The sequence below is a fragment of the Archocentrus centrarchus genome, chromosome 13 (assembly GCF_007364275.1).
Source record: "Archocentrus centrarchus isolate MPI-CPG fArcCen1 chromosome 13, fArcCen1, whole genome shotgun sequence".
Classification (NCBI taxonomy): Eukaryota; Metazoa; Chordata; class Actinopteri; order Cichliformes; family Cichlidae; genus Archocentrus; species Archocentrus centrarchus.
This window is the reverse complement of record NC_044358.1, coordinates 40538019-40562898: the sequence shown is the minus strand read 5'-3', so window position 1 is coordinate 40562898 and position 24880 is coordinate 40538019. Positions and strand designations below refer to the sequence as shown.

Here is a 24880-nt window from a genome sequence, read left to right as displayed (position 1 = left end):
CCAGTACTTCGACTTTTACTAAAATATTTTTTAACATAAGTACTTGTACTTCTACTTAAGTAGAGAATGTCAGTACTTTTGCCACCTCTGCCTTTAAATCTAACCTCTCTTCTTCCTCTCCTCTCCTCTTTCTCCATCTCTGAGTGAACTTCTCTCTCTTTCTTTGCTCTTCCTGAAATAAAGCAGCTCGTCTTTTAGCTAGCAAACACACTGTGTGACAAACTGCACACACTTTGTGTTTGTTTTGTTGAGCATTTAGAAACGTTGCATTTACCTGCCACATGTTACTCCCTTTATAGTCTCTCCTCTTCCGTAGCTAGCTAAGCAGTTTTTATGTCCCGCGAGCACAACTTACGGACTCGGCCCGCTGTAACCCCTGATTATAGCTATAAATGAGACATTAATTATATGGGTTTGCATATTTAATCCCTTTGTACCCGATAAGCCCCAGGGATGGAGGATACGCCAGTACGATTGTCTCTTATCTATTATTATTCCTCCATTTAGGCTCAGATTGATGTTTGACAGCGCACTGACCGGTCAATTTCCTTTATAAGGAAGTACCCTAATATGGTTGCCACCAAGCTACACAGTCACTGTGTCTCCCTAATACAGGTCAGAAACCTCTGGGTTCAACTCAAAGGAACAGTCACCTTTTTAGCTACTAAGACAAGTGCTGCATTCTTTTTCTCTTCCTATAAATTGTTGCAATTGTACAGATATCAGAGGCAAAGATACACTACATACCCTAAAAATGTAATGAGACCAGTGCCTGATTATTTAAAGAAAGAACTTCTGCCGAACCAAAGCGATCACTGTGATATGATGGCAATGCTTAAACTTACTGTTACAGTAGTAAAGTCATATAGTGACTGAACAGAACTAGTAATGTTAACTGTATCTAAATAGTTAACTTAAGTTTGCTAACGTCAGCTACCATCACACAGTGGTCATAGCAGAGAAATATTAAGAAAGAGAGAAAATCCTGATAAATCCTGTCAGTATCTAAAATAATTGACCAGCCACAGGACTGCTTTGCACAAACTGTACGTGATTTTATTTTATTTTTTTTTTGTGCGAGTCATTTTTAGCTGTTATCATGTTTGTGCTCAGAGGTCAACCAAAAGCCACAAAAAATTTGTTTGCTCTCAAAGTTCAGACTAACTTTATATTTGACTATTTCCAGACAAACCTGGAGGAACCTGGAGAACGATGTTTGCCTCTGCACTGACAGCCAGAACAAACACACCAAAAATACATTTTCCTCACCAACAGACTTGTGCTGTCTCTCATGATAAAAAACAATAAATAAATATGCACCAGGCTTACTTCCTGTCTAGTTTCAAGGGTTTGTGTAGAGTCTAGGCTTATTGCTGTGGAGACAGACTTTTGAGAGCCAGGTCTCCCAACATGTAAGAGAACTTAATAAAAGAGACTAGACAAATCCCATTTACTTTTGTAAATAACAAGGGACACAGTAAATGCACAATCGTTTCCTTGCTTTCAAGCACTGAATGCATTTTTTCAAAGATATCCCAGTAAAGAAGCAGTCTGTGGGAGCAGGACAGATCACATAAAGGTAGTAATAAGAACCCACACGGAGAGAATCATGGTTTAACTACTTTACTGTGTATCATTAGAGCAGGGGTTGTACAGTGGATAGTTAGAGGTTGCAGAGGATATTGGTTAGACTGACTTATCATTGATATTCACACCATCAAGGGAGCTGGAGGCCAGGCAGGATTTTTTGTGCCACTGTAGCAGAATGGCTATAGAGGAGAGCAACATAGGGTGGCTCCCTTCATTCACCAAGACTGAAATCCACCATATGGGAGAAAAATATTGGGCCACACCTCTTAATCTTTGAATTCAAGTTTTTTCAGTCCTACAAAGTCAAGCACCTAGTCATGCAGTTTGCTAAAGAGTTCACTGAATTGAGTCACTGTTGCAACAGGTCAGCTCATGAAATTTCTTCTGTCCTAGATAGTCCAGGATCAGCTGTAAGTGGTATTATTATAAGTGGAAGCATTTAGGAACCACAGCAACTCAGCTGTAATGTTTCAGACCACATAAAGTTACAGAGTGGGGTGCTTAGGCATATAGTGCATAAAGTTGCCAACGGTTTGTTGACTCTTCCATACCTCCTCTGGCATTAACATCAGAACAAACACTGTGCACCAGGAGCTTGGGTTTCCAAGGCCGATCAGCTCCTGCAGGCGTAATGTGGAGGTGGCGCTGTACTTTTATCCAGATGGTGAATCTCAGTAGCTTTTTGCAGTCATTTATGATCCAATGTAGCGAGCCACCATTTTCACTTACAGACTGGCTATTGATGTTTTAACTGGACTGAACTTTGCATAAAAAAGGCTTGCCTGGTGCATGTCACAATAAAACTCACCTTAATGACTGAACTTACCATAAAACAACAACTGCTTCATGAAAATTCATAAAAGCTGCCATTCCAGGCTCTGGTTGCCCAGGTAACCCTCTGATGTATTTACCACCCTGTCATATGTCAACCAGCAGTGTCCTTCACTGTAATTGGCTTTACCTGTCGTGAAATGTCATTGATATTCTATAGTCTCTGGCCGACATGTCGCTGCTAGTCACTTGCCTTCTCTTCTGTGGCCCTTAAGAAATTGCGTAGTTTGAGACTTTGCATAAAATGCATCCTTACAAAACCTCTAGTTTGGGATAGGTATTAACCTGTCAGACCATAAGTTTCAAAGAAAAGAATGTAATTTTTTTGCAGCTCAATAAAAACTACATTCAGTGAAAATCAGCTTCATTTTTTTTTCTTTATACAACTTAATATTTGGTTTTAGATTATATATTAATAAAAATGAAATGAATGCTAATGGGGCAAATTGTCCTACATAAAAGTCTATGTGGTTTCATTTCTTACATGCTTGGATTTTTATGGTGTTTATACCTATCATTTAAGGATGTTTCATTGTCATGTACAGTGGGGGAAATAAGTATTTGATACACTGCTGATGTTGCAAGTTTTTCCACCTACAAAGAATGGAGAGGTCTGTACTTTTTTATCGTTACACTTCAACTGTGAGAAACAGAATCTAAAAAAAGAAAATCTAGAAAATCACATTGTATGAGGTTTTTAGTTTTTCTTTAAGAAGCTCTCCTATTCTGCACTAATTACTTGTATTAATTGCACTTGTTTGAACTCATTACCTGCATAAAAGACACCTGTCCACACACTCAATCAATCACACTCCAACCTCTCCACCATGCCCAAGATCAAAGAGCTGTCTAAGGACACCAGGGACAAAATTGTAGACCTGCACAAGGCTGGGATGGGCTAAAGGACAATAAGCAAGCAGGCTGGTGAGAAGGCAACAACTGTTGGAGCAATTATTAGAAAATGGAAGAAACACAAGATGACTGTCAATCTTCCTCGGTCCGGGGCTCCATGCAAGATCTGACCTCGTGGGGTAAGGATGATTCTGAGAAAGGTCAGAAATCAGCCCAGAACTACATGGGGGGACCTGGTCAATGACCTGAAGAGAGCTGGGGCCACAGTCTGAAAAATGACCGTTAGTAACACACTATGCCATCATGGATTAAAAATTCCTGCAGGGCACGCAAGGTACCTCTGCTCACGCCAGCAAATGTCCAGGCCTGGATGATGCAGAGGACGCATGGGAGAAGGTCATGTGATCAGATGAGACCAAACTAGAGCTTTTTGGGATCAACTCCACTCGCTGTGTTTGGAGGAAGAAGAAGGATGAGTATAACCCCAAGAACACTGTCCCAACCGTAAAGCACGGGGTGGAAATATCATACTTTGGGGGTGCTTTTCTGCAAAGGGTACAGGATGACTGCACTGCATTAAAGGGAGGATGGATGGGGTCATGTATCACAAGTATCTGGCCAACACCCTCCTTCTCTCAGTAAGAGCATTGAAGGTGGGTCATGGCTGGGTCTTCTAGCATGACAATGACCCGAAACACACAGACAGGGCAACTAAGGAGTGGCTCCGTAAGAAGCATTTCAAGATCTGTATGGAGGAGCGGGGCAAAATCCCTGCTGCAGTGTGTGTGAACTTGGTCAAGAACTACAGGATACATCTGACCTCTGTAACTGCAAACAAAGGTTATTTATCAAATATTAAGTTCTGTTTTTCTAGTGTATCAAATACTTATTTCATGCAGTAAAATGCAAATGAATTATTTAAAAATCACACTGATTTTCTGGATCTTTTTTTAGATTCTGTCCCTCATAATTGAAGTGTACCTACAATAAAATTTACAGACCTCTCCACTCTTGGTAGGTGGAAAAACTTGCAAAATCGGCAGTGTATCAAATACTTATTTTCCCCACTTTACATTACCATTACACTAAAAAGGCTTTGAGAGGAGTACAGTTCTGACGGAGGCCTCTGACTGTGTCCAGAAGACATAAATGTGGTGACCATGGCCGGCATGCTTTTGTCTCTTTTTGCCTTTTTTACCATCAGGATGTAACACGATTACATGAGAAAATTGGGCACATGATCTGACCTTGTAAAGCTGTGTCTGTAATTATGAAATTAAGTGGCGTATGGACTTTATTCTGCTGCCCAAATTGGAAAACCTCATTTGAGTCTCTGGTGACAGTTTATCTATTTCCTTCCCCCCTTACACTCACACACACGATTGTGCACAGTACATACACAAAGAAACTGTGTACATAACATCTGGCTCACACATGGATCCAAAATGGATTGAGAGCCAATGAGTCCATAGGGGAGTGACATTTTCCACATTTCTACATTCATCATGTCATACATGAGATGCAACAAAAGGCCCTTTATTTTTAAAATGTTGGGATCCATTACAGTAGAGTTATATAACATAGTTATTGCATTTCAGCCAGAGGCACACCTCAGGAGAGGCAAACCCCATACATTTCCTCTAATGTATCCTGTGTAAATATGAAAATACTAGTAGGTCAGGTGACTTGCGCTCTGCTTTGAGGCAACCAAAACTTTGAGAGCTGGAATGTTGATTGACAAGTTATGTCTTTTCAAAATTATTTCTTAGATCCCCATCAGGGAGTGTAGTGGAAGAGCTGTAAGACACATAATTGAGAGGCTTTTCCCTCATCTCCTAATGCCTGCCTCTGTAGCAGCAAAAAAACCTAGCTACATCTGTGGACTGCTTGCTCTAAACTGTGTTTCTGAAAAAAAAAAATCAGAAAAGTGATAATTGCATGGATGATTATGTAATCATTATGTCACCTTGTTAAAGAATAATGGCTGAAAGAATATCCATACCAACAAAGGACAGTTTATTGAGGGTTTGACAGCAGGTTACCATCCATGACCCTTTTCTGAACTTGAGCATGTATGCCTTAATAACTTCAGGACATTATCATCACCATTCTCACATCTACTATGCATGTGTAATTCAAAGGGGAAACTCTAACACTAACCAAAATTCTCACAATTCACAATGCACCCAACCCCTACGATGCATATAGGAGGGGTCTTGTTCACGAGTGACGAGAGATGGGAGCGGGAGACTGACAGATAGATTGGGGCTGCATCTGCAGTGATGTGGACGCTGCACCGGTCTGTCGTGGTAAAGAGGGAGGTGAGTGTGAGAGTGAAGCTGTCAATTTATCAGTTGATCTACATCCCTATCCTCACCTATGGCCGCAAGCTTTGGGTAGTGACCGAAAGAATGAGATCACTAATACAAGTGGCAGAAATGAGCTTCCTCTGAAGGCAGACCCAGGACACTTAGCTTACTTAGTCCTCTTCGTCCCTTTTGGGACATAAGGCCGCAGATCCAGGACACGCTGGAGATATTATATCTCTCGGCTAGCCTGGGAAGGCCTTGGGGTCAATCCAGATGAGCTGGAGGATGTGGCTGGGGAGAGGGAGGTCTGGACTTCTCTGCTTATGCTGCTGCCCCTGCAACCCTGCCCTGGATAAGTGGAAGAGAATGGATGGATGGATATTGAGTCTCTTTTCTCAGTCCAGGTAATACAAAACCACAATGTCCTCAACAAGTAGCAAGTGTCTTCTTTAACGATGACACTTTGAATAAAATAGTCCTTTGAATAAAATAAAATAAAAGTAGCTGGCTAGCACACACACACACACAAAGGAATATAGAGCTCTGTATGATGTGTGTCTGTGAGTACTTTAATCCAAATACTCAATGTTCATCTCTCCTCTCAGTGGCACCAACAGGACAGCAGCCCCTCTCAAAGACCAGAAAAGAGAGGTCTCCTAATCACCAGCAAAAGAATGAATAACAAAGGTTTTAACACTACTGCATGTAAAGATGTCCAAGTGGGCTAACACAAGCTTAATTGACTCACAATCTGACTGTCATGAAACAGTCGTAAATCAGTGATATCATACTATAGTCCCAGTAGAAAGTTTTGACACACTCAAATGTGTCACTATTTTTCTCTAATAAAATTAAATCAAATAAATAAATAAATAACAAGAGCTTGCTAGCGGGTGCCGCCATTAGCACTACTTATAGTACCAACAAGAAATCCCCCCCACACCACCCCGGTCACCCGTTTGTTACCGAGGGGCTCCGTCAAAATATTTTGTATGTTTTAATCCCCAATTAGCGACTAAAATTAGACCTGCAATAGAAACATATTTAGGAGGATGCTTGTGAATACAAAGCATTACAATATTAAGCTCATGCAACCCTCAGTTCAACAAAAATACTGATAACCAACAGCAGCAGCTGTTTTATGTGCAGTCTGTCTGCGCATGTGCGGCAAGCTCAAAGAGGCGGAGCCCTTACAAGACGGTGAGCTCAGGTGGAGCGAAGGGAAACGTTTTTCTAGCCTCCAAAGCAGCAGCGCTAATTCCATTAAACCTTTACTGGGAAACAGCTGGAGGTCCTTCATCAACCACCTGATCAGCAAGTGAAGAAAAGAGAACTTTGTAGCTGCTCCATCCACCGCTGTTTGAAAAACTGCAGTATGGAATATTCAGATGGATTGCGAATATGACAAAATTATATCTTATCCGATTAATCGATGGTTGGAATAATCAATAGAATATTCGATTACTAAAATAATCAATTGTTGCAGCACGGGTGCCTGTTGTATAAAACTGGATGTAACAGTATATTATGCAGTAATACTAACACTGGGTTACAGTTATATTGCATAATTGATGGACAGCAGGGGAATAACAGAGCATGTCATTAAAAACGTGCTTTTTCTCTTTCACCTGTATAAAAAAGCCTTTAGAAAGCTGCTACATTGAAATACCAACAGCAAAGCAGCTTTAGATTTGTTTCTTTCCTAATATGCATCTCTAGCCACTACTGCTCAGCTTTTAATAAACTGTAAACACGTTTTAAGATTGTTACAGTATAGTACATTTACAGTACTCAGAGCCCGGATAGCTCAGTCGGTAGAGCATCAGACTTTTAATCTGAGGGTCCAGGGTTCAAGTCCCTGTTCGGGCGACAGAGTTTTTAAATGCGTCAAGCCTTGAGGAACAGTGGAATAACAGCAAACTTTCCCAAATTTCTCTGGCGTAACTCTGAAAATGCCAGTACAAGTTACCTAGCGGTAATATCCACAACTAAGTACTTCTATAACTCAGCGTTTTCTTACACCCGCTGCATAAGCTTATGTTACTGCTTTTGACCTCTTTCCTTCTGTAACTGAAACCTACCCGAATGAAAGCTCCGATATGAGCCTTGTTTCGTGTCTCCTCCACATTACATTAGCTAAACTCGTTTCCCAATATTGCCTCGTCGCATCTGCCGGTGATCTCTGCCCCTCTGGGGGACATCACGTGAAAGAATAGTGACAGGGCGGGCTCTCGGGATCCCTCAGCCAATCAGCTCCTCTGTTTTGCGGCTTCCCATTCGACGATAAACATTGCGCCCTGACCTGCAGAGCTCTCAGTGAGGCAATAGCACGTCAACGGGAGGGAGATCGACTCTAGTCCACAGTTGAGCTTATTTACTACAAGACCGGAATTACCCGACAACATTAAAGACACGCACCCTTTTACGGTGAAGCATTATCCCGTTCAGAAAGGAGGAGACGCTGTCCTGTGGCTCTGACATCTGCCTTTACCAGCGCACTCCCGTTAGCTGTGGCAGCTAGCGCGAGCTAGCTGTGTTACGCTCGTCTTTAGCACGCAGCTGACCTCCACTACAACACAGACGTGCTGAGTATCATTTACTTGCTACGACGGGGTCGAAATTCTCCCGTCTTTCACTTACGTTCCCGTTGTCCCCCGTGTGGTGCCCCGTGGACGGTTCCCGAATATGATCCACAATGAGCCAGAGAGATACCCTAGTTCATCTGTTTGCTGGAGGGTGAGTATGTTATGTCGCAGGAGCCAGGCGAGCTAGCTACACGCTGTGGGTTCATTGCTATTGCTAGCAGCTGTAGCAGCCCATAATGAGATTTCTGTATTGTTTTGTACAGTTGGGCTTTGGGTAAGTTACACAAGGGTAACCCAGAGGTACGTGCTAGCATCACCGTGTCAGATGTCAGCTAACCTTGTCTACGCATGTGCACTCGTAGTTTTCTCAATGACATTTCACTGTATGAATGAAATGGATGGTTACGGACACGTGGAAGTCGTCATGAGAGTGGTTTATTATTTTATATTATTCGTAGCTACAATTGAGTAAAGTCTTTAAACGGTTGTCTACCATGTGTGCAGCAAAACAGACACATGGCAGACAGACTCCCAGTAAAGGTCACTCAGCAGAGAGTGGCATCTCACCTCCGTCACAGTGTTTTTAGTGCAGGCTTGTATCAAACAGGTCTTCCAAGGCAGAGTAATGGTGGAATATAGTATGCTCAACTCTGATTTAATCACAATCTGGGACAATTACAGAAAGGGTGTGAGTCACCATTCCTATGTTTTTGGCAGATCCGTGAAGTTTTGCAGGAACATTCATCTTTCCTCGGAAAGACTCACTTGGTGGTACTTGATAAAACTCTAGAAGTAGTATAATGGCTTCCCATCAGTTTAAATGAACCCTTCTCTTACTGTTAACAAAATGCAGCAGTTTATTACACTGATATGCTGAACTAAAACTGCATTTAGAAGAGCAAAATTAAGACTTCTAGTGTTATAGGCCTGAACATATTGAGTGAGTCTATCTTGGGCTTTTTAAAATCCCTTTTAACATATAAAGTTATAGTCTGTCTGCTCTGATTGTGCAGCTTTCCCTGTGTGTCAGTAGTGGTCTGCCTCTTTATTAGCTCGCCTCTGCCAAAACAGGGACTTGCTCTGGCTCACTCTCTCTTGCCTCTTTGGTGCTGATTGAAAATTAACCCAAAGCGTAGATAACTGCTGTTTCTCATTCTTTTGCTATCCCCTGGCCTAAACTAAACTTAACAGGACCTGACCAATGCAGTCCTGTTAGATTTACTAACATGTAGATAATATTCTTGTACTTTCTCTAAGCAGTGTGTACATTGTCAGTAAAATAAGGGTGTCTATGCACACTGTTGGTATTGTCTGTCCACATTAGATCATGCAGTAGGACTGAATTGGTAAAGCCATGGTTTAAACCTTTTATCTGTTTGGATATTTGTAAAAACTGTTATAAAAAAAAAACTAACAGTATGTATATAAGATACATTAGTCAACTTATCTTTTGTATCTTATGCTTAGAAAAAAAATCTTTAAAATTCAAAAATCCATAGTGTTTAAGCTTGGTGTGCTGCTGGGAGTGAACACACATATGGATCTCTGAAGAAGATGATGATGATGATGGCCTTGAGATCATTTAGGACAACAATGATATATTAAGCCATGTTGTGATCTAGAGATTCATTAACCTGATGGGCCATTCCAAGTAGAGCAGTCGGGGGAGAACTGGTTCTCACGGCACTACACCAGCCTAACTGATGCTGCAGGGGAAAGCAAGGGGTATCGTTACCACCTGGAGTTCAAGGTGGATAGAAAAGCTCACTGGAGAGGCAGCTGATCATAAAGAATTGAATGATTTTTTTTAATCACTGACAAGTCCTTCCTGTCTATTCTGCCCAGGTACCTGCTGCTGAGCTGTCAGAAACAGGTTCAGAGATTAAGAAGGATAGTCTTTGAAGCTTCGGGAAAAAGCCTGTTTTTAATATCTAATGACTTATTTTAAAGAGAAACTAATGATTACATATTTGACCTGGATCTATGATATGTATGGACTGGGGCTAGCTGGATGCTACTTTGAATCCTGCTGCAAAACAAAAGTATTTTCAGGTGGTATTTGATTAGCACACGGTTACTAATTTAATAAAATGCACATATCTGTGAGTTTGGAATGTGGTGTGTTGTGCTAAATGGGAGAATGCAGTCATTTTCCAAGAAACACAAAGCATTCCTGACTGGCTCGCTATTCCAACACTGTGCTTTTTCTTGCCTACGTGCCTGGGATCTTTAGAATTCCACTGACCACACCATCGAGTAATTTGTTTAGGCGACACTTTGCACATCTTTTGGTAACAAAAATAAGGAGCACTTTGTGCCAATTTTATCTGCCATGCTTTGCTCCCTCATCTCAACCTTCTCTGTCTCTGTTTTTGGAACAGATGTGGGGGCACAGTAGGAGCCATATTGACTTGTCCTCTGGAAGTAGTGAAGACCCGTCTCCAGTCGTCCTCCATCACCCTCTATGTGTCTGAAGTTCAGCTCAGTACTGTCAACGGGGCCAGTGTGGCCCGCATGTCTCCACCGGGCCCCCTGCACTGTCTCAAGTAGGAAACTTTTAACAAGTCACACACGTACATATAGAACGTATTTTGACATAATATGTAGTTGTTGCTTTCAACTTATTTGAGTTCAAGTTATTTGAGCTAAAATGAGTGGAGCTGTTCACATGTGTATCCGGCGGTCTGCGCTCTCTCAGAGAGGTTGTTTAATCTGGCCAGTGTCCCTCTGGCAAGGCCGCCTCTCTCTGAAATACAACTCCACAATGGCAGCCTTTGGGAGAGGTACACGCAGGAGAACAAATTAGTTGCTTTAATCAAAGAGGTAATTTTATAGCAAGTCAAACTGTTATGATTTATTTATCTTGTGAGGTTTTCTTAAATTTGAACGTGATCATGACTAACAGTATATGTGATTGTTATGACAGTCACAGAAATACCGTATTGATTTGGGGACACTGCCAGTGGTGAGGTCAGGTGCTCCATAGTGTACCGGTTTACACACTGGCCTGAAAAGCAAATGATCCCTGGTTCAGTTCCAGGAGGAGACAGATCCCTTGGGGGTTGTGTCAAGAAGGGCATCTGGCGTTAAGAAAAATCTGCCTAATCAAACCTGCTGTGGCGACACAAAAGTAGTGTGGGCTAATGTTAGAGGAGGAAGGCAGGCTGCTCTGGAAAAAGTGTGTTTGATGGCAGCACGCCACCTTTCCAGTTGGGAGTTGTCAGTGGCAGCTTTGCTCTGTAGGCCGTAGTGTATTCTTAACTTATTCATATTTGGTATGTTCTCGAGTTGCTGTTGAATAGAGACATTGTTGACATGTTGCAGGGTGTGGTCAGCAGGCCTGTATGAAAATGTGTTCACCTGGCCAGCCCTCTGACAACTAAAGCAAATGCAGCACACCAGGATTTTGACCTGATTCATGACTGTGAAGACTGAAACACTTTAGCTTTTGGAAGCTGTTGCCAAACACTGATAAATAAGCAAAGTCATATCACAACTTCTGACTCTAGGGTAAATAATTCTGCTTCCTTGCAAAGCTGCTCATGCTCATTTGAAAAAAACAAACAAACAAAACTGCAGCTTGGCAGGTTGTGTGCTGCCACCATTTAAAGCAGACAACTTGTTCTTAATCCTCGGGAACAAACTGATCCATCGTGTGTGTGCTTGTGTGCGCGTGGGTTTTATTATGTGTTCTTTAGACCTTGCAGTGCTCCTGACACACAGCAATCCAAGTATTGGAGTGACAGTTTTTTTTCTATTCTTGGGTCCCCTGCGAGTTTCAGGGCTTTGAATGTAGGTTAAAGTTCCTCTCAACACTGAGGATATTTGAGGGGTGGGGGGGTGGGGTGTAAGAAAACTGAAACAACTATAAATAGGGCTGGTACTTTAGGATTGTCTGACTGACATCGTCTGTAGAAAAAACTTAGTGTCAGACAAAGCTTGGAGTTCTGTGCATTACGCTGCTGCGAATCCACATATATTTGTGTGTTATTTTTGTGTTCAGACTGATACTGGAGAAGGAAGGACCTCGCTCTCTCTTCAGAGGCTTGGGGCCAAACTTAGTGGGTGTGGCACCTTCCAGGTAAGCCCTGCGCATGTGTCATATTTATCTACATGTTCACATTCTGTACAGACATGAAGCCGGAAATGTAAGATTATGAAGCTTTTGCAAAGGGATGAGATTGTTAGTCATGTAGTAGTTACAAGATTACTTTTACTAGTTATAGCTAGTTCCATCGTCATTGTTTGACCCTCCATAACCCTCTATTTCTTCTTTTTTGAGCCACTTCTAGATGGATTTTCTAGTGGGATTGGGATCATTATCCTGCTGAAAGGTTCAGCTTACATTTCTTTGAACATATAAGATGCAGAATTCATAGGTGAATTAATGACCACCAGAACATTTTCACCACCGTGTTTTTAGTTAATGAGGTGATTGTTTTGAAAAGCGTCCCTTGGTCTACTCCAATTTTTTTTTTTTTGTTACTATGGCCGAGCAAGTCAGTGGTTTGGTCTCTCCATAGCACATTATTCCAGAAGGCCTGTACTCGGATATTCCTTTTTGACAGCAAAGGCCTTTCCTGGCACACCGTCCATGCAGGTCACTTTTATGCTGCCATGTTCTGATTGTGCATTGATGCATGTGGACACCAAAAGCATATTGAAATTAAGGCTTTTGATACTATACTATAGATATATGTATCTATATATTTGATATATTTTTTATATTGGATTATTTGGAGAGCTTTTTAAATCCCTTGCCAGACTCATAAGCCAACAAAAAATACTACGTGCTGCAGGCAAATGTTGGTCCAAGTATACTGTAAAAAGTCTCAGTGAAATGTAACTCTGTAGCCTGTGAAAACCAGTTGTGTCCAGTAAGTGCTACAAGGTTCCCTAAGGTTACTTTGGTGACAAAGAAGAATTAGGGATCCATGCTCATTAAGGCTCCATTCATCGTCATGGCATTCTCAGCAGTTTGTGCACCGCTGAGTTCATGGCGATGTGTTGCTTTGGGTTCATGACAACGCGGCAGCAGTATTTTTGAAAACGGCACTGAGTCTAAGCCTGGGGAAAACCGTAACCAACTGCGATGATCATTTAATTTCATTAACTGCTCCGAATGGTAATGAGACGAACAAAGTGGTGACTAATGGCTCTGGGCAGCAGCTAGTGCTGCACCAAGCAGGTGCTGGTGCTAAGCATATGTAGAGTGTTTTGTTAGCATGTTATATGAACAAATGCACAAGTAGCGGAAGGGAAGGAAAAGAGGGCTCCCGAGTACAGATGGAGATTTAAAGAGAAGCGCACAAAAACTCGCACTACAGTGTGACGGATGAGCTTCGAACGTCATTAAAAGTCTGACTAAGCACATTTGACAAACGGCTGTACAAATGAACCAGATGGCGCACAAGCAAAAAGCCAAAGCAGCGCTTGTATTCAGACACAAGTGTGAACATGATCATTGTGAGTATTTTAATTAGGGAAAACAACTAAAGATAATTACTGCAAATAAATAAAGGCATGCTTTTTCTACTGAAAGGCTTATTTGTCTAACTAGGCTGATTTGTTGAGAATATTAGTTTTGCTCTTGGCATTAGACCTAATGAATTTTTAAACCTCATTACACTAAGCCAGGCATGGGGGCAGTAGTACTTGCTAATGCAGTGTAATTGATAAGCTACATTGCTACAGGAAGCAGTGGCTCAGACTAATTAGCTGTGCACTGAAATACAAAAACATGGCATTTATAACTTGTTTTGCCTCATCTCAGTTTAACACACTTTGACCTCTTCCCCCCCCCCCCCTTTTCTACCTACAGAGCGATCTACTTTGCTGCTTACTCCACTGCCAAAGAGAAACTGAACGGCGTGTTGGAACCTGACTCCACACAGGTGCACATGGCGTCGGCTGGAATGGCAGGTAACTATATGTGACTGCAAAAAAACCACTATAGCTTTTCTTAAAGTCAGAGTTAAATCGGTTGCACAAAACACCCTCTCAAGTCTTTTTCTTACAGTGTTCTTTTTAAGTATTTAAGGTTATCCTCCTTGCTTTGAGCTTCAGTTTAAAGAATCCCAACAAAGGTGGTGCAAGAGACTGAAATATGTTAAAAAAAAAAACTTAAGGGACACATTCTGGTATCATATGGGCAACTTGGCAGATTTTATGGCGTGAAGAAAAACAACAGTCAAACCTTAACTGTTTCTTTCTAAGGTAAACTCTCGTTCATATTCTTACTAGTTTTGTTGCCTTCCCTCCTGTAACAGGAAGATCTCTTGAGTTGTTGTTTTGCTTTAAAATAGATTGGTTAATCTCCCTGATACTGATAATGTATTATTTTAGATCCTCAATACAATTTAAACTTTTGCAGTTGTAATAAATTTTAATACCTTGCAGTTGTTATGAAGGGGAAAATGACCTATAAAGACCTTTTTTTTTAAATTCCAGGCTGTAAATAGGTTTATTTGGGCATTTGAACCGTGGAGTCTTTGGGGAACGGCTCGCTTTTGGAGCCAGCCTCAAGTGGCCATTAGAGGAACTGCTGGTTTTGGCATTTGGGTGCTGGTTTCAGCTTTTATCTTCCTCTGCAGTTGTTGTCTTTTTGCTTTTGTTTGTGTTGTTGTTTTTGTGCTTTCTTCTATATAATCCAATACAAGTATAACCTCTGCTCGTGTCAGAAGAAGAAGAAAACTTAGGGTGTTTTATGCAACCAGCTCCTAAGATAGCAGACATGCACCACCATGCCCTGATTGTTGGAAACTAACTAAAATGTTGTTTCTAATGTTGTGAGATTATTGATCTTGTCTCTTCAGTGTTGGTAACCTTCCACAAATAGTGATGTTACATGTAAGATCAGTCCATCCTTCAAGAATAAGTGGAACTGGTGTTTGCTGTGTCAGAGTCATAAGATTTGAATACAGCCCCAGTTGGGACGTTGTGTAAAATGTAAATAAGAACAGAATGCAATGATTTGCAAATCTCATAAACCCGTATTTTACTCACAATAGAACATAGCAAACATTTTAAATGTTTAAACTGTGACATTTTACTTTTTCATGAAAATTTTTAGCTTATGTTGAATTTGATGGCAGAAACATGTCTCAAAGGGCAGGGCAGCAAAAGGCTGGAAAAGTAAGTGGTGCTAAAAGTAAACAGCTGGAGGAACATTTTGCATCTAATTAGGTTAACAGGTCAGTAATGTGATTGGGTATAAAAAGAGCAGCTTAGAGAGGCAGAGGTTCACCAGTCTGCAAAAATCTGTGTCTACAAATTACAGGACAATTTCAGATTTAATGTTCCTCAATGTAAAATTGTCAAGACTTTGAATATCTCATCATTATCTACAGTACATAATATCATTAACAGATTCTGATAATCTGGAAAAACTCCCTGTACAAAAGGGACAAGACAGAAAATCAATATTGGATGTCCTTGATCTCCGGGGCTCTCAGGCAGCACTGCATTAAAAACAGGCATGATTCTGTCAGGGGAAATCACTGCATGGGCTCAGGAATACTTCCAGAAATCACTGTCTGTGAACACAGATCACTGTGCCATCCACAGAGCTCTGTCATGCAGAGAAGAAGCCATATGTGATCATGATCCAGAAGCGCTGTCATTCTGTAAAATGGACAGTGGTCCTGTGGTCAGATGAACTGATAACATGGATGATCTCTGGACTAAAGAGGAGAGGGACCATCCAACTTGTTTTCAGCACTCAGTTCAAAGGCCTGCATCTCTGATGGTACGGAGGTGCATCAGTGCCTGTGGACTTGTGCTGAAAGGTGTATATAGAGGTTTCAGAGTAACACATGCTCCCAAACAGATCATGTCTTTGCATATTTTAACAAGACAATGGTCAACCGCATCCTGCATCTCTGACAGCACATGGCTTCATAGTAGAAGCATCCAGGTGCTGAACTGGCCTGACTATGGTCCAGACCTTTCACTAGTTAAAAACCTTTGGTGCATCATGAAACTAAAAATACAAAAAAGCAGACCCAGGACTGTTGAGCAGCTAGAATCCTCCATCAAATTGGAATTGTAATCTTTTTTCTTTTTTTTTTCTAACATGGTACATTTTCTCAGTTAAAACATTTGACATGTTTTCTGTTTTCTATTGTGAATAAAATATGGGTTTATGAGATCATTGCGTTCTATTTTTATTTACATTTTACACAGCATCCCAGCTTTTTTTGGAATCGGGGTTATACAACAAGGTTAAAAAAACCCACAGGGATCATCACTGTCATGCTTCTTTACACTTCCCCCTATGCGCATGGCTCCCTTAGCAATGTTGATTAAAATAAATGTGTTACAAGTCCAGATTTAAATACCACACCACAAGTCTCTGATGCCTTGTATGTCAAGGGTGGGCTGTCTGTGCTCGAGTGACTGATTCTTTTGGGAATAATAAACCTGTATGATGTGGGTCACCCAGACAGAGTCACTGTGTTTCTGTGTATGTGGGTGAATCCAAAGTTGTGATTTAGACCATTCAACAATCCGGTCAAGGTCAGCGTCACTACATTTCCCTCCAGTGGCAACCCCACTTAGGAGCTGCTTGAGCTGATGTGACAGGTGATGAGGTGTTGACAGTCATTTCATCTACACGTGACACACACAGCAGAGGAGCAGAGGCTAGAGCAGTCTGCTGCTATGGCTCGCAGAAAGAGGAAGTGTAGATGTTAGTTGTAAAGCCTTACTGATACACTGATGTGCAGGGAAGTTGTCTTGTATGTACAGTTGCACTGCTGGTTGCTCTTATTAAACATGGCTAAAGCTTAAAATAATGAGGTCAGTGTATGAAAAAGTAATCCCTAAGAGAAAGGAAAGGCCCAATAAAAGATAAATATGAGCTGCAGGGCTGTTCTAGTAGAGGCCAAAAATGAAAATATAGAGCTGAAAGTGATCATAACTGCTCCCCTTTAAAAGTCCCTTAATCCCTTAAATTGTAGATATCCACACAGCATTGTACTCCTGCATTAAACTGTTATTTTTATGCAAAGGGATTTATTTCAATCAATGAACAGCTGTACTCTTCCACAATATTCATTCTGCTGTCTTTGTGTGTGTGTGCGCGCGCGCGTGTGTAATGATTTCACATGATGTTGTGCATTATGTGTGAGTTAAATCCTGCGGGGTAATGGTGGGAGTGGGATGTTGAATCGTTGCATGTCAGGTCATTTCGCAAACACACAAGCCTGTGTCTGTTTTAGGCTTTTACTCTACCGTAGCTCTCCTCTCGCAAGGGCATGAGACCCCCGCAGCACCAGGGGTCTCTAGCTGCATCTGTGAGGAGTTACTTGGGTCTGCGTGAGTACTCACCACAGATCTGTGCTTCTTCTGGTTCTTCTCTTTCTCCAACTCTTCACATTTCTACCCTCTGCTCCCTCATTACCTAGCTCATTGGATAAGATGGAGTTGTTTTTTTTTTTTTTCCTTTCTTGTTGGCATGCTGTTAGCATGACATACAATTTTTATGACATGCAGTTTCCCCTCTACCTGGGGCTACCTGCTTTTGTGGCTTTGATTTTTTTATTAAAATAACCTGTTAAATCTTACCTTATTGTTAGGATGTGGTTTAGTATCATCACTGCCATCCTGAGCATTAGCTTATCATATTTCTACAAGAGTAACTATGTCATGTTTTTTTTGCCGTTTAGGTTTTACAGCCATCACAGCAACCAATCCAATCTGGCTCATAAAGACGCGTCTACAGCTGGATGCAAGGTGAATACCTCATGGAGCTTTTTTTTTTTTTTTTTTTTTTTGTCTGTTGCACTGATGCGCGTCACTGCGCAGAGAGTTACTGTTATTAAAGGACACGTCTCCACCTTTATTTCAGAATCGTCCTTCGTAGTTTAGACCAGTTCTACCGAAAGAGCGCTGCTTTTGTTTGGAGCTTGTGCAGCTCGCCTGCAAGGGTGTGGTCTTTCTTTAACAGCCATAAAGCTTCACGCTTTCGTTTTCCTTTTATTTTATATGTACAGTAGTTGTAGGAAGTATGTGGAAATCTGACCCTGACACACTAAGAGGAAAGGGGCTGAAAGCAAGACATAATCTGGAGCTGTTTGTGCAGAGATTGTCTTGTTCTGTGAAGTTAAACACATCATATCAGAAGTGGATGTTCTACATATATATGAAAGTGTCTTCCTGTGCTTCCTTTGAGGCTTGCTGTGCAAAGTGTAGGCAAACACAAGAAGATAAATACTGACTAAACTTTAATTGTCACCTGTTCAGTTGATCATAGATTATCCCAATTTGGTTTTTGCCCTTCTTCCTGAAGGAACACGGTTTTGACTTTACACACCTAATGTGTTTCCAGTGCAAACAGAAGCAGTGACCTGTAGAAAAATCCGGAGGGTCTGCATCATGTGCAGTGTAATCGAGGAGTCCATCTCTGCAGGAGCTTTACTTTGTTGTTCTGTAAATACGGCTTTGTTTGTTTTTTGAGGAATCTTGCCTGCACAAAGGTTAACTTTCATTTGTCTGGAAGTCAGGTGGCTCAGCTTCAGTATTTCCTGGATCATATTCTAAGTAACTATGTACAGTTTTTCTATCATATAGTTGTTTATGGTGTGTACTACATTCTGTACACACGACTTCTGTACGATCTCAAAAATGATCCTGCCTTGAAGTTTCTGAAGATTTCTTAGGAAGCAGCCCTTTTTTTTTTTCCCCCTCTGCAAATCCACAGTGAGAGGAAGCTGTGTGCTGCACAGTTGGTAATCTCCCCTTTTTTCCTTGTTTTCTCAGGAATCGAGGTGAGCGAAGGATGAGCGCGTTCGAGTGCATGCGTCGGGTTTATCAGACAGGCGGCTTTCGAGGCTTCTATAGGGGGATGTCAGCATCTTACGCCGGCATCTCAGAGACTGTGATCCACTTTGTGATTTATGAAAACATTAAACGGCGCCTCCTGGAGGCCAAGGCACCACAGAACATGGAAGAGGAAGAGGATTTGACAAAAGATGCATCAGACTTTGTGGGGATGATGCTCGCTGCTGCCACCTCCAAGACTTGTGCCACATCTATTGCTTACCCCCATGGTGAGAGGCTGTTGTTAGCTCTCCTCATTTCAAAGTTTTTTCCTCTTTTACTTTTCCTTCACCTTAACTTCCCCCCCTCTCTGTTGTTGACTTTGCAGAAGTGATCCGTACGAGACTACGCGAAGAAGGCACCAAGTACCGCTCTTTCTTCCAGACTCTAACGACAGTTCCCAAAGAGGAGGGCTTTCGCGCCCTGTACCGCGGTCTCACCACCCACCTGGTACGCCAGATACCCAACACAGCCATCATGATGTGCACCTACGAGCTGGTAGTCTACCTCCTGAACGGTTAAAGTCTCCCGCTCCCCTCTCCTTTGAGACACTTTATGTAACCCTGCCCCCGTTTGGAGAAAAGAGAGCCAGAGCACCTGCACACCAGCTAGCACAGCTAACAGCCTGCTTCCAGAGAGGGCACCTCAACTTTTGTCTCAGTGACACGAGACAGCTTGAGGAAGCGTTCATAAAAAGTTGGGAGTTGTGTTGTATAGCCAAAGGGTTTGACAAGGAGGAGTGTCAGAGATCTACGCATTGATTCGGGGATCTGAGCTTAGCAGTGGCAAAGAAATAGATGCCCTAGTTTCACTTTTATTCCATCCTTTTCTCCCCTCAGATGTATATGTTCTTCCTTATGAAGAAAGAACCTGACTTACAGTATATTCTGCCTCTAACATGACTAATAATGAAGAGAAGTACAGCAGCTCTGCTCCGTAATACCTAGTGATGATCACTTTTTAACCCACTTTTAGTGGTAGTGCACAGTATACCACACATTCCTTAGAGTACCACGAGAAATGCAGAATACAGAGGCACCAAAGTCAGTGGCTCATCTCAGTGTGTGACAGAGGTTCTGAAGAGCGAGGAGTCGTCGGGGTTTGTGGCTCGTTGAGGTGGGAGGGACAGAGGGGGAGGCAGGTGGATGGAAGACGTGCCTTGTGTGAAGACTGAGATGTTCAGCAGCTGGAGGAGGATCTGTAACAACAAAAAGTCAAGTCATACACTGGTGGTGTTTGATTTCAGGTGCCCTTAGTGACAGTTTTACATATCATAAACGTAAACACAATCACCTGTAGGTCTTCAGCATCCCCAGTACTGACTCTGGTATCATTAAAATGGTCAAATTATGAGAACTCACCAGGCTAAATGACAGTATACTCCACCAATCTAACTGCTTGTGATTGAAGCCAAGGCAGCCAAACACTTACTCATGGTGTGAAGTAAAAAACAGTAGAGTTAACTAAGTTTGACAAATTGTGACATAGACAAATATATAAAATAACTACCTAACTTGATTGTGTTGTATTTGTCAGGCCAGTTTTGGCGAGATGAAGACATGTAGTGTGTTCTCTTTACAGGAGCGCCTCTTAGTTGTTACCTTTCTTTCAGAAAACTGTTCTTACAGCACTTTTCTTTCTCTGTAGTGCTCATCTCATTTTTTTTCCTTAGCTGGAGAATCCAGGCTAGTTTTCCAGGCGAGGACAATCGTCTTGAGTTTACACTGGAACACTTGTTGTACAGCTTAGCTAACGTGCAGAGGAGGTTGGCCGGGAATATTATTTGTCATGAAACGCACATTAATTAAATGCAGTTTTTAAAAATAAAAGTCAATTCCTTCTGATTTTCAGTCGATTCCAGAAACTGCATTTTGACCAGTTAGAAAAATCCAACTTTTTCGGGAGGAGGGGGTGGGGGTGTCATTGTTTTTGTGTCTCTGGATGTCTTTGTCATGGAGAAGTTCTTGCTCTCTCCTTTGGAAACATTTTGGGTTTTTTTGGTTTTTTTGTGGCATTTTTGGCTAATGTTTAAACAGTACAAACAGTGTTTTTTGCTGTGTAATCTTATTTATCCTGGTAACCACAAAAGTAACTCTTCCTCCTGTTTACCCAGCCCATCATAGTGTGATTGTGATTGAAACAGTGACTGAACCCACAGTGCTAACACACATCTCACTTTCAGCCCTGGGCTCATCCTTCACCTAACTTACCCAAACACTTCACTGCTTAGTTTGCCGGCGCTCACTTTCTCGGCTTTTGTGAACACGGGCTTTTCAGTCGGTTTTAGAGCACGCACAAAGGATGCTGTAGGCTCCTTTTTAGACTCTCCTTGTTCAAATACAGTGTGTGTGTTGCATAGAGTGCCATCAACACACACTGCTGATGTCGTGAGCATCCACGGGTGACCACTGTTGCTGCTAGTAGTGACTGGACAGTTGCGTATCATGGTGCTGGCTTCACTCCCGTGGATTTTAAAGGCAGGACAGATTGTGTGTGTTGATTGTACCAAACCCGATTAAAGGGCCATTTCACCCAAATAAGAAACAAAAAAGCTCTTTAGTGGAATTTGGTCCCGGAGAAGAGATTCCAGCTGTCACCTCAGCTTCATTTGACTGTTGTATTGTTGAGTACAGAGGAGGCAGCTGACCCCCCACAAAATCTGGAGACCAAAAATGCTCAAGATGAGTACGATTATTTTTTTTATTTGAGTGACGTGACCCTATATGTGTACATTTCTACACATCTCTTCACTTGTATTGCTTTATTTGTCAGATGAAGCATTCTCCCCTCATTGTTATTCTTCCACGGCCACACATTTTGCATCATGTACGTGTGTGTGTGTGTGTGTGTGTGTGTGTGTGTGTGTGTGTGTGTGTGTGTGTGTGTGTGTGTGTGTGTGTGTGTGTGTGTGTGTGTGTGTTTGCGTACGCTTGCGCAGATGAGACTCCTGCATGTGTCATTTAGTTGTATTGTGTGTGTGAGAGACCTGCAAACAGTGTTTTTTTTTTTTTGTTTTGTTTTGTTTTTTTAAATGTAATCATTTAAAATTGTTGCCTTTTCCCAACACTTTTTGTTGTGTTGCTCCACGTTGTCTTTGAGTCGACTGTGAGTGCGGCTCGCTCTATGCATTCTCTCATACCTGTTTTTGTAAAACAAAATGTCAATAAAATGGAAGGAGTGCAAATGTATTCTGTATTCATCTCTTAATTACTGCGAAATACAATTTTCATTGTTTTTATTTTTACTTCATGAAAACACTGGAATCGTTCACCTCCTTGGGCTTCTAAAATGTGTCAGAATAACAGAGTATGTTGTCATAATCTGTAAAATTAATAAAATATTGAGTATTCATACCTTCGAGATCACTGCACGCTAATTTTCAAAAATATTAAGCTATGTTTGCAATATTTAGGTGTGACAAAGAGGAGCAATCATATATTTATGTATGTGGACAAAATTGTTGGTACCCTTCTGTTAAAGAAAAATCCACAATGGCCACTGAAATAACTTGAAACTAGCAAAAGTGATAAATAAAAATTTACTGAAAATGAACTAATGACAGTAAGACTTTGCTTTTGAATTGTGGTTCAACAGAATTATTTAAAAAAAAAAAAAAAAATGAAACTGGTCTGGACAAAAATGACGAGACCCTTAACTTAATATTTTGTTGTACAGCCTTTTGAGGCCGTGCTGCACACTTTGACCCTTTAAATAGGCAGACTGACTGATTACAAGTTAGAAGACACCTGCAATGCTAATTACAGGACACACCTTATTTTAACGTGTCCCTGTGGTCAATTTATTTTCAGTCTTTTCTAGGAGTGGCTGGTTAATCAGACTAACCATGGCTACAGTCTTGCAGCATAGATAAGTTAACCTTAGCCTGCTTTCTCCCTTGATTACATTATTGCAGGCAAAATGTCATCTGAATGGATGTTTTAGGTACCCGATCAGAAGAAATACTGAATGTAACTCACGTTATGCTGTAGGTGCTATTTCATATGGGAGGGCCATGGGAGTGCATGACTGGTGTTGCCAGGAAAACTCTTCATTCCATGTTCCTGCAGCAAAGGACTCTCCTCGCCCACAAGGTGCTTTGCACGCTGATGGCAGTAGTCACAGCCGTCATAAATGCACGTCCCCTTCTTCCAGTGTCTGTAGATCCAAAGCAACCTTCCATTCTCTCACCATCAACGCCTCTCACACAGGAATCAGGAGCTCCACCTCCTCCTGGACATTTCTCAGACAAGGACCTTTACACAAAATAATGGAGGCAAGTGCAGATTCTTGAAAATCAGTTTTGGGCACACTAAAGACAAGAACACCCCCCCCCCCCCTCCCCTTCCAATGAAGAGAGAAGTGGACAGTACCACGGAGGAACCTCAAAGTTGGAGATCTGGTCTTTCTCAACGACATGCAGACTGCCCACAGCTATTGGCCTATGGCATGGTCACAGAAACACACCCTAAAAAGGAGGGACATGTAAGGAAGGTCAATGTGAAGATAACTGACCAAGGCACCGCTAAAACATTTCTGAGGCCAGAAGTCGTCCTGCTTCTGCCTTGTGATGGGTAAACGGGCTGACTGGACTTCCTCGTGGTTCAAAGTGGCCTCGTGGAGGCCAGGCGGGGAGTGTGCGGCCTCAGGGTAGGTGCTCATTTTATTTCATATAAAGTGGCTGCTGTTGCACCTAATTTCAGTTAAATAATGTGTTGACATGTGTTTTGCAGTTTTCACTGGGTTTTTTAAGACTTTATTTTGAAATCTGATCACCTGATCAGATTTCCAGTGGGTCTCTTCCTGACTGATTAGATTGGACCTGGCAGGCTCTGAATGTTATCAGTTGTCATCCACCTGCAAAATATCAAAGAGGAAATGCTGTAAGTTGATGTATGTTTTGCTAAGTGTTAAAAATATATATTTCGGTACACTGTTGAACTAAGAAGACATTTATTTAGTACACAGTTGTAGCCACTTATATGCTTCTCAATGCTTTTAATGTGGATGTATGCATTTTAACATACTGCTATTAGACCTACACAACCAAGGTACTGTCATTATAGTGTTAGTTTCATTAAAAACAAAAACCTTTGGACACTTATTAAATCTTTTGCAGTTATTAATATAATGACATCATTTACAGTTATTGGTGTACCCTGATGACCTGGTTTGACCTCTGATGCACCTTAGAACCAAACAGGTTGAAAACAGTAAGCAGGTTAAGAGGTTAATATCAGCCCTGTGTGCTTCATTATTGTAGACGTCTGTCTGTGTAGCAGACAGTGAGAAGAAGGCCTGACAGAGGACGATGGAAGTGAAGAGAGCAGGGAAAATGAAGGTTGCCCCGAGGATGAGGAGAGGACAGAGTTGTTTGATTTTATTTGCAATTTTTTTTTAAGTCTTCATACTTTTGAACCATTAAACTAAACATCAGGAAAGCTGATTCCTTCTGTCTGTTTCTGCAAACCAAACACATTTATGGTGACGTCGTGTTCAGTCCAGAGACTGATTATTATTATTATTGTTTTGTAAGTGTTGTAAAAGTCACACTAAACCAGTAAGCAGTCCAGAAACAGAGGTTGAGGCCATGGAGGCACGCTGTGCTTTACAGAGGTTCAGACCAGGGGGAAGGGAACCTGATGAATGAAATAAATATTTATTTGAATTAAAACATCTTTGCAGACAAATAAGGTGATCTAAGAGCATCTACGAGAAGCAAAAGCCTGAGCAGCACCTTCTGCTGTGCCAGACGTGATTTTTGTTATCTGCGATTTAGGGAGTGCTTTATTTCCTTTTACTCTATGTCCCGTTAACGGAGCATTTTCGATAAAATTTCTATTTCATTTCATTTGGTCTCCAACAGATTGTTGAAAGGACATTTTCTACCAGCAG

General features: G+C 41.5%; 1 protein-coding gene and 1 non-coding gene across 2 annotated transcripts; both read left to right on the top strand.

The window, feature by feature from the left end:
- Positions 1-7378: 7378 nt before the first annotated feature.
- Positions 7379-7451, top strand: trnak-uuu (transfer RNA lysine (anticodon UUU)). The gene has a single exon. It is a non-coding gene; the product is annotated as a tRNA-Lys (tRNA).
- Positions 7452-7881: 430 nt separating this feature from the next.
- LOC115790199 (solute carrier family 25 member 36-A-like) lies at positions 7882-22176 on the top strand. Its single transcript, XM_030743906.1, has 7 exons — positions 7882-8318; positions 10549-10713; positions 12171-12248; positions 13989-14089; positions 17836-17902; positions 18929-19218; positions 19317-22176. Exons 1-7 carry the CDS (start codon positions 8278-8280, stop codon positions 19508-19510), a joined length of 936 nt encoding a protein of 311 aa, XP_030599766.1. The 5' UTR covers positions 7882-8277; the 3' UTR covers positions 19511-22176.
- The last annotated feature ends 2704 nt before the right edge of the window (positions 22177-24880 follow it).